The sequence below is a fragment of the Dipteris shenzhenensis genome, chromosome 2 (assembly GCF_047967505.1).
Source record: "Dipteris shenzhenensis isolate YYH24624 ecotype China chromosome 2, Dip_SZ_1.0, whole genome shotgun sequence".
NCBI classification, from domain to species: domain Eukaryota; kingdom Viridiplantae; phylum Streptophyta; class Polypodiopsida; order Gleicheniales; family Dipteridaceae; genus Dipteris; species Dipteris shenzhenensis.
In genome coordinates, this window is record NC_141597.1 from 20,500,025 (window position 1) to 20,517,655 (window position 17,631).

Genomic DNA, 17,631 nt, shown 5'->3' on the forward strand with positions numbered 1-17,631 from the left:
CCTTCCCCTACATAGGGAAGCGAGGTCTATGAGACTTAGATATCCGAGACCCTGTCCTGCACCATTTGGAACTGTAATGGTACCTTATGGTCAGATCCAGGGAACTTCTCAAAATCCTATACAAGCCATGACAGTCTTTTATACAAAGACACATTCGAGTCTAGAGCGCCCTCTTCCAATAGTCAACGGATATACATGGAAGTCTGCCTACAGAGATGAGACGAGGGGTACAGGAGGAGTTCGAGGTTTAGGTGGAGTTGCAGTCCTTTTCAGATCCACACTTCTAGGGACCATTTCAGTAGAGCAGAGAGATACATATTCCAGATTTCTTTGGATCCGGATTCGACACAAGGACAACCGGGATTTGTTTGTCGTAGTTTGCTGCTTCCCCCCTGAGACCTCCCACTTTGCCAGAGATATCCGAGGTGATGATGAGGCATCCCCATTTGCTGCTCTTTATCAGTCCATCGTTGACTTCTCTAGAAGTCCTCCTAGTGGGGGACTTCAACGCGAGGACAAGGGCCCGTCAAGTACCACTTCTTGACTTCAGAGATGATTCCACTCTATTGCCAGATATTAACCTTGAGGAGGCAGGTATGCTACAGGTTTCGGCTGACAGGTGAGGTCCATTCCCATCTTATGGGCAGGCCCTATTAGACCTCGGTAAGATACATGATCTCATTATCTATAATGGTCTTGACAGATGGCCCGCTTCAAGTGGTTTCACATGCTTTCCACATGGGGGGGGCTCCAGTGTTGTTGATTACATCATGGGATCCCCTGTCTTCACATCTCGCATTACTGACTTCACTGTAGCACCTCTCCCCCCAGAGGCTGATCATACAAACCTTTTCTTTAGCATCTCCACCCCCCCTTCGCATAGCACCTTCCACCCCACTCAGTGCTTACTCCACCTACCACGATATACGCTTTGATCGGGATCACTCACCTTCTTACTTTGGCCGTCTCTACATACTTCTCGCTTATATTGACTTCATACCCCTTTTAGAGGATCGTGCTGCCCTTGTCACGCGCTCACTACACGAGGTTGCCATTCACGCTTTCCCCCACACCACCCGCTCGACCCGCCCACCACCCCCTAGAACCGTACCCTATAATAGTTGGTACGATGATGAGTGTAAGGCTTTACGCCGTCAACTTAGATTCAAAACAAAAACAGTCTTCCGAGCGCACCAGATACGCTACGCGAATACCGTAGACTGGCAGGGAGGAAGAAACTAGACTTCGTTCGTCGGAACGAGAAGGAGCTACTGAACATTTTGTTTAGTAACAACTCTAAGAACTTTTGGCAGAGATTTCTAGAAGGACGGTCCCCTCCGCCACTCACTGACACTCAGATCTAGTTTGATTATGCACTCACACTTTATGACATCCCAAATCAGCCAATCCCTAATCTCTCACACATGCCTCGTCCCACATCCTGCACCCTCTTCACTAGAGGAGGGATAATGGATGCCGTAATGAAACTTCATAATGGCCGAGCGAAGGATCATGAGGGGTTATGCACTGGGTTCATTGCATATGGGATTAACCTCCTCGCCCCAATCTTAGCAAAGCTTTTTAATGAAGTTGTTTGTTTGGGGTTTCCACACACTTGGACCATTAACACTATCTCACCCATCCACAAGGCACGGGATCCCATGAGCCCAGAGAACTACAGGACCATTATGATTGGGCATGTCATGTCCAAGATTTATGCATCAGTACTTGACTCCGAGGTTAGCAGACTTGCAGAGTGTCGAGGACTTAGAGCAGCAGGACAGGCCGGATTCCGGCGTGATCATGGAACCATGGACCACATTCTCACGCTCAGATATATCATCGAGGAGGCGGACCACGGAAGCAGAGGGTTTATTGTTGCTTTGTGGATTTTCGCAAGGCATTTGACACGGTTCTGAGAGCCCGTCTCATACGGCGCCTACAGAACTTGGGTTATGACCAAGAGATCATTTGGGCTGTCATGGCACTTTATGAGAGAGTTTTAGACAGAGTTCGGACAGGATCCAGGTGGACAGACGAGATCTTGAGCACCATCGGGATCAAACAAGGGTGTCCTTTGTCGCCTACCTTGTTTGGCCTCTACATTGACGAGCTTGAGACAGTGATGCAAACACAGGGGGGTGTAGGTTGCTCTCTTCCGGGCATGCTGATCCAGATATTACTTTACAGATGACATGGCTCTCTTGTCTTCCTCAGCAGAGGGGCTTCAGAGACACCTAGACGCACTACAGTCCTTTTGTGAGTCTCATGATTTGAAGGTCAACCTGGGTAAAACCAAGGTCGAGCCATCATGCATCAGGAGCAGTTCACATTTGAGGGGTCACCTCTTGAGATAGTTTCATCATACACTTATCTTGGGATTATCTTCTCCGGACCTAGCTTCACTATGAGACCCGCGATGCAGGCACGCTTGAGTAGAGGGTATGCTTTATTGGCCAGACTAGGGAGGCAGTGCTTCCGCTCACACTTTCAGGATCCACGCACCAAGGGGCTGCTTTTTGACTCCTTGGTTCGCCCAACGGGGATGTACGGCAACCCTTGTTAGGGGCCAGACTTGTCGGATACAGAGTGGGCCCGTGTGGAGCGGCTACAGGTTCTCATGTTATCACAGATGATTCGTGGTAAGCCATCCGTTCCTCACCACATCATTCAAGCTGAGTTTGGGTCACCCCTTTTACAGCTAGATGCTGCATTTCAAGGCATCACGTATATGTACCAAGTTAGGGAATATGGGGGTTATACCTCGGGGCGTAGCAGGCTACCATGGATAGCTCTATCCTCTTTGATGGCATTTGTAGCAGGAGGAGACCAGAGGTGCTGGTATGCACGTACATAGAGATGGTTTGAGTGACTGGAGCTCCACATGGATAGACTACCTCCCTTCCAGTACAGCATGGATGCTCTCTTTTCTCCCCTCCTATCACACGAGGTCAACTAGGTTATCCGTGAGGATCTACTACAGCTACACACATTTCGGACTTGGTTGGGACCGAGTGAACTCCCAGGGAGGCTTAGCTTCTACAGAGATCACTTCTTACATATCACAGCAGAGGGTTTCATTGACCCACCAGGATACACGCAGATTCACCTACCCCACTCGTTGAGGATCTCTCTTGGGCATTTCCGGATCTTTTCACACAGACTTCGCATCGAGAGCGGCAGAGCAGAGTGACTACCAAGGGAGAGGCGCATATGCACACTGTGTGACATGCAAGAAGTTGAGACAGAGGAGCATTTCATCTTCAGGTGTCATGTGTACTATGAGATCCGAGGGCGTTTCCACTGCCTCTTCAGGGTAGTTATGGGATTTTGGTCCGTTTCCTCTCCTACCCAGACCAGCGGTGTTTGGCAGGTTTCATTCATGAGGCACTTGATACTCCCAGCATGGAGAGAAGAGCAAACTTCTTCCTCGGTTGATCCCTCTCAAAGCTCTATAACGGAGTTCTTTCAACTAGATCACATGGACTCCCATGAGACGAGGCCTCGACATGACCGTGACCCGAAGCTTGTGACCCGATAGCTTAGACAGAGGGTCGACACAGAGATCACACTTGGGGACATCCCCTCCTTGTTTAGAGTCGACCGACCGGGGGTCACAGTAGCCTGGTCAGACGCAGAGCTACGACCAAGAGACGTGCCAGGACCACACCTCTGAGTGGCCGACAACACTCTATTGCCGACTTCATGCCTCCACTGCCTCATCCATCCTGATATCTTGCTGCTCCCGATGATGATGATGATATTGATGATGATACTGAGATTGATATATAGTCGACCATCGACATGACTATGTGTTGTACTTAGGACTTAGTACTGCCATTCTACGTTTTGCATTGGTATGGATGCTCGTTTAGTAGCTCCACTACCACAACTTGTTATATCAGGATTTTCACAGTCTCATGGACCCATCGGTCTTCGGAGACTTTAATAAACTTTCTTTCTTTTCTTTCTACCGATCCAATCATGTTGCAAAAAAATCTTAAGGATTTTTTGTGACTGCTCACACCCTAAAGCCTTTGCACCCACCCTAAATACTTCACCTTCCAAAACCCCAAACTTCAAGTGGATCAGGGCACTCATCAAGACCTCATCTACCACCCGTCAATGACCGTAGTGACACCAACCAAACATAACATATCGAGACAACTACAAGAGTCCCTCCCAGAGTTGATCCTCCTCGATCCTAGAGGGGTACACTTGATCAAAGAGTGGCGAACTCCGGTCTACCAGGCCAATGTCTTCATTGCAGGCAGATGGGCCATTTAGCCCGAAAATGCCCTCGTGGTCAGGGACGGACTCCTTTCCCCCCACCCCCATAGGACAGGCAGAGTCAGCAGGCCAAACCCAGGTAGGAGCAACACGAGTCGCAAACCCCCTAGGGAGAGTGGACCTAGGTGAGCAAAAAGAAAAAGAAAAGAAGCAAATTGGCTCGAAAGCACCGCAGGCAGTGGGCTAGACGCAGGGGGAGAAAGAGAGAGAGAGAGAGAGAGAGAGAGAGAGAGAGCAGGTAGAGGGGCACCCGCAGAGGATTAGTTGCAGGAACCCTTCGTTGGAGCTTCCCCCAACCCCTCCTCCCCCCCTCACCACTCCTACTATGGTCATCCTCACCACCGGCTCCCCTCCCCCCGCCTCCCCCTCCCTCCGCCCCGCCCTCCCCCTCCATAGCAACTTCTTCAGCCCTCCCCCTATCGGGCCTGCATCGGCTCTGCCTGTAGGCAAGGGCACAACTGCGTCCCCCTCCGCTTCCTCATCTCAGCATCTTGTACCCCTCCCTTCTTAGCCCCCCCTTCAGAGGGAAGGGGCTCGTCCTCCCGATCAGCAGCTCCCAAACTTCATCCTCAGCACTCTCTCTCGAGGGACTTTTGGAGATTGGGGCCCTTGAATTACCTGGAGATCCTGGACTCTTACCCTCTGCCACTGGAGGTGTGATGCTCATGATCTTGCAGCCCCGAAAAGGGAGTCGATCAGCGTAGTGGACTCCCAAACACATCCAATTTGGCGATTCCGGTGTCGCCTCCACAGGGTTGGAGAAGTGGACCCCCAGGGGTATTTGATACTATGAGGGGGGATTAGATCTCACGCATGATGGAAGATTGGATGGGTCCACAGGGACTAGATCTTTGACACGCCCATGGTGCTAAAGTGAATTTCCAATTGAGCTTCACACGAGGGAAGCTGATCTATGGATTGACAGTAGGGGTTATCAGATTGCCACCCGAGGCAAGGATTGATCCGGCACACTATTGGCCACTCCTAAAGTGTGTTGAGATGTTCAGAGTGGATGTCTCCTTCATGTTGCAGTGGGCATGGAAGATTGGCATAGAGCCGGTGTCAACCCTGGTACACTGTCGCACAAACACGGACTACTCACCCTCCAAACCTCCCTTAAAGTCACAAAAGGCAATTTTTCTAGAACAAGCACCCACCCACAAGAGAGCCTTATTTCCTGCTTCCCCGTCCTCATGGTTGGACCATAGTGAGTTGGAACGTGTACAGGCTCCACAACCGTGCACGTATTCAGCCGCAGTACCTAATCCTTCGGCAAGAGTTGCAGAGGGCAGTAATAGGACGAGTAGTGGACTTCCTTTTGATACAAGAGCACATATTCTCAGCATCAGACATCCGACGGCGCCATCACCTTTTTCCAGGGAGAGGCCCGGAGGTGTGGTCTCCTGCCGTAGGACGAAGTGGAGGGGCCTGCATCTCGGTCTCCCAAGCAATGGCCCCAGAGGTCTACGATAAGGGTGAGCTTATCCCAGGGCGAGCAGTTTGGATGGGAGAGTCCAGGATTGGGATCCTGAATGTGTATGTCCCGATGTACAGACAGCACCATCCAACTTTCAGGAGGCTGACAGTGTCTCTGTCAGATGTTGACTCATGGATCGTTGAAGGAGACCTCAACAACCTAGAGTTTGGGGAGGACAAGCAAGGGGTCTCTGAGATGCCAGCATCAGAGCAGAGCACATGGGAGCAGTTCATCTTTACGATCAATGGCAGAGACCCGTTGAGAGAGCCAGAGTTCTAGCAGCCTTCTCTTCTGATTCGGCCAGAGGCGACTTGATGGATTGCTTAAGAGGTTGCATCGCTTCTACGTCGCAGACTGGACACTCCACAGAGGTGGCTCTACGGGGATTCTAACAGGCACCACAATGTCAGACCACTCTCCAGTAGTATTATACCTATAGTAGCCCCGCCGTGGTCTTCCCCAAAAGGGAGTCTACATTCCAAAGGACCTACTGCAGGATGAGATTCAATTGGTTATTGCAGAGATTTGGCAACAGCCAGAGTCAGTACCCTGCGAGGGCTGGGCTTTGTGGGTGGCCGATGCAATTCAGAGGAGCAACGAGGAGTTGTAGTCTCACGCCCTTAGACGGAGGAGGGCTCTTCAAAAGTGTGAGCGTGCACTACAATGAAACCGAGCCTCCATAGAGAGGCTCAGGGAACAAGACCCACGATTCTAGTGGCTTAGTGATATATATGAGAGTGCGAGCCTATGACGAAGCAGTTTTTTCAAACCATTGGACCTTGATCAGCATGCACGCAGCTATAGAGATTACGGGATCCGTATGGCATCTTGCACACTGATCCACAAGAGATTCTAGAGCTGGCCACGGATTTCTACAGCCAACTCTTTCAGACGAAGAGGATGACTCCAGCTTGCCTTGTGGCCTGTGAGTTAGTTTGGGACCATGTTCCGACAGTAGTCTCAAGGGAGTTGTACAGGAGACTGGAGGAGCCTTTCACAGATGATGAGCTTTGGGAAGCCCTTCCGACCCAGAAGTGTCCTGGTGAAGATGGCTTGACTCCGGCCTTCTTTCGTAACTTATGAGAGATCATTGCCAACCCTTTCCGCTGAGCCCGCCAGGAGATCTTTGACACGGGTTCCCTTCCTTAGTCCCTGAGCACGTGGTGGATTTGTTTGATCCCGAAAGGGGGAGAGAGAACACCCAAAACACTCTTGGAAGAGAAGAGGGAGCTTGTATTCAAACTTGTGCAAACAACAATGAAGACTAAAGTCAGCTTTTGAAAGGAGGGCCAACCCTTCTCCTTTTAGCACTCTCCCTCTCTTTACAATAAAAGGCTCTTGGGCCCGTAGGGTGCCAAGGCATATTGCTATTCTTTCCATCTCTCCCTACTAGCGGAAATAGCGCTTGGGACAAACCCGACATTAGGAGGTGTTCCTAACCAACCCCCAAATAGCGCTTGTGTTAGCCTTGCGCTTCTAAGGCTTAGGCTATTTGGGGCTCAAACTCTCTGAGCGCCCTCAAGCCTTAAGCCATTTGTGGTTCAAACCCCAACAGGGATACTGCATACAAGATTGTTGCTAAGGTCTTGAGTTTGGGTTGCAACCTCATCTCACCGACATCATCCGTGATACACAGACTAGCTTTGTACAGGAGCGCAGCATCCTGGACAACATTTTCACGTTCTGGGAGGCAGTGGATTGGGCCAAGGCGGAGTCACAACCTTTTCTCTTGGATGAGATGGCTTAAGACAGGGTGGAGTGGTCTTTCTTGGCGGGCACTATGCAGAGGTTGGGTTTCTCAAATGGATTAGAGGAGTCTCAACGCTCTCTGCGGGGAGCCTAGTCAGATGCTTATAGGTGGACACATGGGTGGGGCCTTTTCTCTCTCTCGCTTGGTCCGCCAGGGCTGCCTCCTAGCTCCCTTTCTTTTCCTTTTTGTGGCAGAGGCATTGGGCTACTACTTGAGATTGCAGTGGCAGGTCTCACAAGGTTGAGGCTCCCAATCAGACGACAGGAGGAGCTGTTGGATTCCGAGTTTGCAGATGACACAACCTTGTACGTAGAGGACACCACAGTGAGCTTGGAGAGAGTCCGAGGAGCCCTGCCTATTTATTGTGAGGCCTCGAGTGCACGGATCAACTGGACAAAATCCATCGGTTTCTTCACAGGCTATGAGGAGACACAGGAGATTCGAGAGTGGGGAAGTGCCTTTGGCTTCCACTAGATACTACGGGGCCAGACAGCGAGATACCTCAGGTGCCAGGTGGGTATTGATATTACAACAGAGCAGCAGATCGCCCCGATTCTTGAGAATGTTCGTCGCAAGCTTCTCTACTTAAGCTTCGCCAAACTCTCCCTAGCAAGCCGTGCCTTAGTAGGAAACCAGGTCCTTGCCACAGCCTTACATTGCCTCCTGCTGGTGCTTCCACAAAGGGTGCATTGGATAGCTCCGACGTTTGGTTCGGAAAATCCTTTGGGCGATCGCTTGGCAGACAGTGATCATGCCGCAAGCATTGGGAGGCTTGGATATCATTGATCCGAAGATGCAGAGCAGAGCAGAGCCCACTTGGGCAAGTTGGTTGTGTGTGGCCTCACCCCTAGTGCAAAGCCCTAGAAGCTCCTCTTACAGCGAGGGCTTCTCAGGAACACCCCACGCACTGGGGGGCAATGGCAGCACTCACACAGATGGATCTTCTCAAAAGCCCCCCTTACCGGGAAGGGTTCCCCCATGAGGAGGAACCTCCATAGAGTCTGGCAAAGATTAGCGGGGGGCATCATATGTGCTCAGCCCCGTTGCAAAGAGGAGTTCGAGCCCTCAGGATTATGACCCGCATGTAGAGCCTTTAGAGGGACTACACCTGGGGGATGGTAGCCTGGTTGACGCGGATGGAGGTCACGCGTTCCAGATTGATGAGGTCTATCCAGCTTACTGGATACAAGGTCAAAGCATTCAGAGGATAGAGCTCCATGAGGGGGTCCCTCCTCATAGCCCGGATCCTCGTTCCCATCCGGAGGATAGCGTGTGGGAGGTAGTAGCCAATATCACAGCGTGGAACATTTGGGTTGCTCGCTGAAGTCTGATGATGGGTGAGCATCCGGTTTCACCCTCGGCTACCTTGGTCGCCATTTGGCAAGATATCATCTACACCCTGCGCTCCACCTGGGAGCGTGGGCTCGAGGGCAACTGTCACAAGGCGCGCACATTTCTACAAGGATTGGCTTGCAGGAGTTTTCTACATATTCAGTCCGCGAGGGATTCGCTGGTTGTATAGTCTCCCCACTTGGCTGTCAGCCCCTCTACCAGAGAGATTCCCTAGGCAGTGAACTGGGGCCTTATTGGTTTTTCCATACCAGCACCTTCGGGGCTGCTGTTTTGTATGAAGTTTTTCAAGCATTAATAGAAGGTTTCTTTCTTCGCAAAAAAAAACCAGCAGGTCTTTAGTCATACGTCTTTAGTCATACATGCTCACTAGCTTCTTCTCATAGGGAGGACCATACAGTTGGGTAGCTAAGTACTAACCAAGTGCCCAAAAGGCAAAGCATGAATTCCAACACCCTCATTTTACTTGCCCAAGTCATTAGGGCCTTTTGCTCTCCGTGGTCTTGGCACAAGACTCTTGACCGCTACATCGATCTCTCCGAACTGTCAAGGGAAACCTACATCTCAGAGGAAACTTCTTTGACCTTGGAGAACCCATGATGATGGAGTCAAGCGCTGTAGAACGTAGTTTATGTATGGCCAACAGCTCAGATTTATATTTTCTCCAAAAAGTGTATTCATGTAAATTCTTCATATCGTTATATTCTAGGAGCACTCTTTGGAATCTTCTTTTTATATAACTGGACCATCAGCCTGTCCATGTGTGTGTATGAGAAGCAGTCTTTGTGAAGATGTCAATTGAACACACAAGAACGTTTCATGTCCACCTCGCCTTTCCTATATCAAGGGACCGAAAGATAAGCAGTCAATATTCTCCTTCAAAATTTCCTTTCCAGGCTAAGCAGCGATAGGGGGTCTATCTGCAGAGAGTCCTAAGAATGTAAGCAGACGACTTGTACTTGTGGAGAATGAAACGAACAAACACAAAGCTAATCAATCACGGGTGATGACATGAAGAATATCCGCCCAGCCAACCTCTGTCAAAGGCAAGGACAACAGATTCAACGCGACTTTCTTTTCCAGCAAGCCTTTGCAGAGCCCTCAACTCCCTAGACAAATCTGGATGCCATGTGTAATCATCAGGAAGCCCCTAGCATGCACCCTTTTTACCCCTCTCTTGGGATAAACATTAATTCCATTTGCCCCTTGGCAATTCACACATTTAGGTGCACCTAGGTCCTCCGTTTAGTCCATGCCATGTCACCCACACCGAAGGCCTTGACATTGATTCATTTAACCATATATTTAAAGCACAATAAAATGTAATACAAAAGTTGATCCTCTAAAGGAAAATGTCCACCAACCCTTCCAAGGTCATGTTATCTCGGCTTCAGCATAACAGAGAACCTTAGGTTTGAATAATGTACAGTGCAAGATGAGATTGCCGACATGTAATGACATCACTGATTAGATAAGATTGTCATACCCTGGAAAGTATTGCAAATCTGAAACAATTAAACAAGCTCTTTCTTTAATTTGCTGGCTAGTTTCAATACACAAACATATAGAAAACGTACAGATGTATAAAATGCATGTACAGACTTCGCTTGACAATCATTTGGCACATGCCTAAGGTTATATTTTCTCACACCTTTCATGTAGGTATTCCTGTGGGTATATGAAAAAACAAAAACATTACGCAAAAAGTAAATTTCACACAGCTGCATCTACTGGAGATGGAAAGTGCTAGAGGATTTACACTTCATTATTTGACTACGTGCTTTTACATAGAGAGTCCAGAAAAGCATCGACCTGTTTATATCGTGTGAACTGATTCAGGTATTGGAAACCCGAGAGAATAACCAGAAGCCCGACTAGCACAGCTCGCAGATCCTGTTTGTTGATCATCATTAAAGCTTTGTTAACAAAAATCAAATAGAGCTTGACTGTCTAACAACCAAAAAAACTTGAGCTAAATACTTGTAATGGATACCAAAACTGAATATGCAAAGTATGAAATGAAGAAGAGAGCTAACCGTTTCAGGACCGTAATAAGTTTGATAATACCTGGCCGTGTTATAGAACACCTATCACACACAAACTATTATCAATGCTGAAAAGTGAATTTAAACACAAATTGCATTGAATTCCCAAAAAAGCAATTTGCCAAGAAAAAACTGGCGCCAGATAGCAGGTACATTCAGATGCAGTAATAAACCTGTTCAGGATGAGCGACAGCATAATCATACTGTTCTCTCGTTGCATCATCTTTCAAAATCTGTATTCACCACAAAATGAATTTACATTGTCAATACAAAAGATGCCATCATGAATTTTGCCATCAACTGCCACATTCAGTACTATATGTGCCACATGTAACAGAATTTACGTGAAAGGGGTCATCCCAAGAAATAAAAGAAATGAACTCTAATGAAGGGCAAGCACTAAGGCCGTTGGAGAAAGGTTGAAAAAGCTGAGATGACACACTTGTGAAATACAAAGAAACTGTGGGATTTGTAGGAAAGCCTAAACCCTTGATGATTAAGTCCTAGAAAAACATGTGACGTGTAAAAAATTATTAGTGCAGAAAGAAAAATAAAATAAAATAAAATAATAAAATATTTTAAAACTATATTAGTGCACCGACCTATGGAGGACCCTAGACTCCTTCATTGAATTGGAATTGGATTGTATGGACTCTAAACATGGTCCTAGATCCTACACAATAGTTACACATTGTCATAATTTAGTGTTGACTCAATCTTGCAACCCATGAGGGCATTATCAGAACAATGGGTACATAAGCCTAATAATCCCACCATGATTGAAATGGAGCCATACTTGATTCTTACAAAATTGCATCATGCATGATACAACTCTCCCTGAAGAAACAAGTTATCAGGCATATGAAGGACATGCCTACATAGGAGAAATTTCTTCACTGTTAAAGCCTTGGTGAATATGTAGCTTGATTATCCTTGGTACAACAATAAATCATCTAGACCTACCAATTTCTCACCTTTTCTCAGATGAAGGTCAAAGCAATTCATCATTGGTCGGTGAATATGTCTAGTATAGCGTCCTTGGTAGAACAATAGACCATCTGGACCTACTGATTTTTCACCTTTTACACATGAAGGCCAAAGCAATGCATGCTTGGTTATAACAACCAATAACAACTGAACCATCCAACCAGTGTCGTGTCCTTGGTAAAACAACATGCCATTTGGACCTGCTGTTTTCACCTTTTCACAGATAATGGCCAAAGCAATGCATGCTTGGTTGTAACAACCAATAACAACTGAAACATCCTTTGCCATGCCAATATCAGCAAGTAATAAAGCCAAATTGCTTCACTTACTATTGTGTTTCTTGTCCTCATCCATAAAGCAATAGTGGTTGCTTCTTGCTCACCATAAAATATTGCTATTACTGAGTGATGTGGCTGATTTACTCAATTTCTTTACAAAGGGCATCCACATCTGGGCTGTCAATAAAAACGTCCAATTTCATCTTGTCTCCATTGGAGCAGAAAATGGTTTGATATCTTGCATGTCAAGCTTTTGCAGCAAGCCTTTAGTTTGCTTTGTCTGGGTGACAAAAATGCCATCAGGTGGCACCTTCTAAGCCCAACAAATAATTCAGCTGTCCCAAATCTGCCATCTCATACTGAGTTGCCGTAAGAAAGCTTGATCATTGCTTGTAATGATGAGATCTCCACATAGAGGATAACAAAAGTGAAGCTGCCATTTTTATGTGAAAACAAAGAGAATAGGATCTGATTCGTCCTTTTCCATGTCAAATGTTTGAAAGAAGGTGTTAGAAATGACCCACCAGAGGGTACGCACAGTGGAAGACCGATAGAATTGCCCAAGAGCTCACACAGTGTGGTGTGGGGTGTGGAATCACAAATTTCTTAACTTAATGTGCATAGATGTGCAAGCCAGTTAATAGACAATGCTCAGAGACAAATATAGAAGCAACACTTTATATTTCCGTCCGTCCACAAAGTAGGACAGGATACAATACCAAAAGGTTCTCCTACTAGATGTCAAGCACTTCTAGATCTCTGAGCCTGCGTGCTCCACCTCGAGCGTATGTAGACTCTCTATCCAGAGTGTTCTTCTCAACCTTGCTGCCCTGAGTGTCAGCCTAGGTAGGCAGCCCTCCAAGATCAGTCTGCAGCTCTTCCTTCTCTCCTGGTCCTCCGGGAATAGGCTCCAAGAGTAGGTCTCCTGCTGCTCCTGACTGCTTGTCTTTTGCTGCTCCAGAAGATGTCAAATGAGGCCAAGGGGCCTCTCCTTTTATAGGGCACAAGGCCCTTGAATCAACTGACCTGGTAGGGGTATTTGGGCCGACCAGACTGCCCCCCTCCAGTCTGTAAACTGACCTGGTTGGGGGCTGTTCTCCAGACCCGCCTGGCTATATGGCAGCCCGCCATGGTCCTAGGCACTCTGGCCACCTGCTGGCCCTGTTCCAGGCCTGTCGTAGGCTCCATACAAGGCCCAAAGGCCCTGCCATGCAAGCGCCTTTGGCCACTGCAGAACCCACCTTCAGCCAGGACACCAGCAGTCCTGTCCTCCATCCAGTAAGCCTCCCCGTACAGCCCCATACAGTGGGGCCGTACTCTGCTGATGTCATCGCACCCTTCATAGGGCCCTGTTGCAGGCCATACACCTGCTCTGAAGTTCTGTCTTGCCAGGCCAGATCCAGGGCTACATGCCCCCGCCATCTCTCCTGCACAAGGTCTCCTTCTAATGCATTTCTTGTGCTGTCCACATGACAGCTCATGTGCTCCTCATATTGGGGCTTACAGATGGGGAGGTGACCATTCCAATACCCCCTCTCACCGACACATCCAGGCCCAATGCCAACACGTCAATGATGATGCTCCAGTAACTCCCTCGTCGTAGTCCTCTGGAAGTTTTCGATGTCGAAATCTTTTCCTAGCTTTTCATCCAGTGGCTCCTGCTCCACCACGTCTGGTTCCGCTTCTGCACACCATCCTGGTACACAGGTCCATCTTTGGTAGCACCTCCTGGCACCACCACCTTCAGTCACACGTTCCTGCCTTTGAACTCGAGCAATCCAGCCGTCACGATCTTCCAGTTGTCCACCTCATAATGAGTGAATAACCTAGAGTCTTCCAAACACCATGCTCTGAGGGTCTATTTCAACCCGTCCTTCCTTTGGCAAGGTCTACAACAAATGAATATCTCCAGATAACCTGGACCATGAACTCTCAATGAGTTCTCAAGTAGGTACTCTTCTGGATTCAGTACTCCTTGTCCATCGCCTTCCAGCAATCTGTGTCCGAGATTTGAAGAAGCACCCACACTTCTCCTTCTGCCTTCGAAGAAGACCCATTTCTTCCAATCTCGCATTACTTGAGACAAATGAAGAGCAGAGTCTCTCCACAGCATGCTATAAAGGCTCAAATGCAGAACATCAAGTACATACCAGACCGTCGTACTGCCTGTGTGCTTGCTCTGAAAGCAAACCATGCACCTCATCGAGGCACCTACCAATAGCCTGTGTAATCCTGTACTGTCCTCTTCTGACTACAGCATCCATCTGAACATGAGACCCCAGGGCACTCCATGGAATCCATCCTCCTGTCAATGTCAACAGCCACGCACTTGGAAGGTACCAAGCACTCCATCTATCCGTCACCTTCACAAAGGTCTCTAAATCCTCGTCAACCCACATCTCAATGTCAAACATCCTCACTGTGGTTTCTAAATCGGCATATCTGACCTCAGTAACACACGGAGATGTTACCAAGAACAACTCTTCGATATTTAGTTCCTTTGTTGTTTTGCAAACATGTCAAATCTAATACATTAGAATTGCAACAGCTAAGAAAATGGTTGAGGTCATTCAAACCAAGCATGTTTATACCCAATCTATGAAGGGGGGGGGGGGGAGGGTGTAGGGCGGGAACGCCCTCTACTACTGTCACCATGGGGTTCCAAGGGGGGCACAAAAATACATGAAAATTGGTGCATGAATTGTGTGGTCAAAATTGTAAAATAAGGGTGTGGCTCACATAGCATGAGAGCAGTGGATATACTACTTACATCTTGTATCTTCTCACTAGCTAGATCGAAGAACACAAGACTGTCTATTTCTCCATGGAAGAGGTCGACATCTCTACTGCTTAACCGCACAACAAAGTCAACCAAACTCAATCTTCAGTAGACCAAAACTCTGAACGCACCTGACTGAACCTAAGTCACCCTCCTCGCAAGGGCACTGTCCTCTAGTCGTGGAAGTTGATTCCCAAGAGCTTATGAATCAAGGTCGTCCTTCAACAAGGTCCCTACCTTCAGGCTCCCACACCTATGAGCCTCCTACTTGGGCTCTGATACCATGCTAGAAATGACCCACCAGAGGATACACACAGCAGAAGACTGATAGAATTGCCCAGGGGCTCACACAGTGTGGTGTGGGGTGTGGAATCACAAACATCTTAACTTAATGTGCATACATGTGCAAGCCAGTAAATAGACAATGCTAAGAGACAAATATAGAAGCAACACTTTATATTTCCGTCCATCCACAAAGTAGGACAGGATACAATACCAAAAGGTTCTCCTACGAGATGTCAAGCACTTCTAGATCTCTGAGCCCGCGTGCTCCACCTCGAGCGTATGTAGTCTCTCTGTCCAGAGTATTCTTCTCAACCTTGCTGCCCTGAGTGTCAGCCTAGGTAGGCAGCCCTCCAAGCTCAGTCTACAGCTCTTCCTTCTCTCTTGGTCCTCCAGGAATAGGCTCCAAGAGTGGGTCTCCTGCTGCTCCTGACTGCTTGTCTTTTGTTGCTCCAGAAGACGTCTCTGCATAACTCAGTTTCCTCACTCTAGGGCTGTTCACTATCACATCAGGCATCAAACCACCCATGGTCTTCTATTTCTTCCCCTTCTCATCACCTTTGCATGCATCAGCCTTCTCCTCGTTCCACTTTGGGCAATCCCGAGACACATGACCTAGTTCTTTGCATTTAAAACATCTCTTTTCTTCACTGAGAGCTTTCTGCTCCTCTAGACTCAAATACACAGCTGCCTTTTTATTGTTTTGTCGCCTCCCTGCAACAAACGCAGATCTCTTGTATGTGCCATCCTTCTTAGATTCCTACTTCTGTCCACCTTTGAACCCAGAAGTCTTCCCCTGCAGTTGAGACATAGTAGAGACTTTAGTCTTCGTGCAATAGTCTCTCAACTCCTTAGGCAGACCACAGCAATATTTCTCAACCTGCTCATCGAAAGGAACAATCGGGTAGGAGCTAACAGGCAACAAAGCCACCCAAAACTTGCTGTTATACTCCTCTAAATCACGGCAATTATGGGAATTCAGCTCATGCTAAGTAGTCATGATATCCACTTCAAAAGTCGTGGTAAGCCACGCAGCTGAAATCACCTGTTTGAAACCTACCCACGTGTTTGGTGCGGTTATTTGCATAAGCCTAGTGGTCACCACTGAAGGAGCTAACAGGCAACAAAGCCACCCAAAACTTATTGTTATACTCCTCTAAATCATAGCAACTATGGAAATTCAGCTCATGCTAAGCAGTCATGATATCCACTTCAAAAGTCGTGGTAAGCCATGCAGCTGAAATCACCTGTTTAAAACCTACCCACGTGTGTTTTGCATAACCATAGTGGTCACCACCAAAGTGCATTCCCCTTTAGAAAACTTGCATCCCAGCGTATTTTGGATGACTCTGTGAAATTCCCTCCTATGTAGGCTGCATCAAATTGCTGCAAAAAGGTCAAGGCCTTAAGTTTATCCTGCACCACACTAAATGGCTCAAGTTTTACTGCTGCACCAGCCTCTTTAAAGTCCTTCATCTTCCCTTGAGGTGCCAAATTATCGTATATAGATGCCTGGGCAAAAGGGACAGCAGCACTCACTCTATCTCCCACCACCAGCATTGGGAAAAGCTGTATTATTCAGACCAGCACCCATATTTTGCATATTTCCCAAACCAAGGTTACATGCTGCTGCATTAGGCATACCTGTTTGCATCCCTGGGGCTGCTCCAACATTTGCATACAACATATTCTGTCCCATGGGCTGTAAATTAGGCTGAAACCCGATTGTTTGACTAGCAGGCATACCCGGAAATTGGGCTTGTGGGCTGACCATGGCCTGAAACACTGAACCACCACCAAAATAACCTGGTTGCACCGGGTGTGCCATAACTCCTTACTGTCTGGAAACCATGGACTGAAAATTATTACCTTGAGTTGGCCCCGGAATAACACTCAGCTGCTGCAGACCATAGAGGTTTTGAGAGGGCTGATCCTGAAAGCTAACATGCAGTCTCTTGTTAGCTTCAACATCCTTATCCCCATCATCGGGCTTCCTTTTCTTCGGCTGCACATCAAAATTCAGCATTTTCTAGAAGCAAGGATCCTATGTGAACTACGTGAAAAGCACTCATGAAACTCTACATTTGTGCCCTGAATAAATCCACATCCTCCTCATCAGTCTGATCATCCTGATGCTCAACAACATGATGGGACTCCTCTCTTGGCCCCTGATCATCATCATGAGTCTGGATATCCGCTCTTCCTCTTCCTCTCTAGTAAGACTCAAAGATCTCTTCCTGTGAGATATATTTACTGAATAGTATGATGTCTTCTTCGCCTAGTCTGCTGAATAAATCCACATCCTCCTCATCAGTCTGATCATCCTGATGCTCAGCAACATGCTGGGACTCCTCTCTTGCCCCCCTGATCATCATCATGAGTCTGGATATCCG

At 47.8% G+C, this 17,631-nt stretch overlaps 1 protein-coding gene across 5 annotated transcripts in view; it reads right to left on the reverse strand.

Moving 5' to 3' along the window:
* Positions 1–17,631, reverse strand: part of LOC147904461 (Chaperone DnaJ-domain superfamily protein) — an 86,964-nt gene that overhangs the window by 44,233 nt on the left and 25,100 nt on the right. For all 5 annotated transcript variants that reach the window (XR_015542281.1, XR_015542283.1, XM_087386596.1 and 2 more), the window contains exons 4-6: positions 11,086–11,145; positions 10,904–10,954; positions 10,680–10,760 (exon numbers count right to left, since the gene is read on the reverse strand). Coding sequence is in view for 3 of the 5 variants with exons in the window: in XM_087386596.1 (XP_087242722.1) it covers positions 10,680–10,760; positions 10,904–10,954; positions 11,086–11,145 (192 nt within the window). In the remaining 2 variants the exon portion in view is untranslated. The remainder of the gene's footprint in view (positions 1–10,679; positions 10,761–10,903; positions 10,955–11,085; positions 11,146–17,631) is intronic.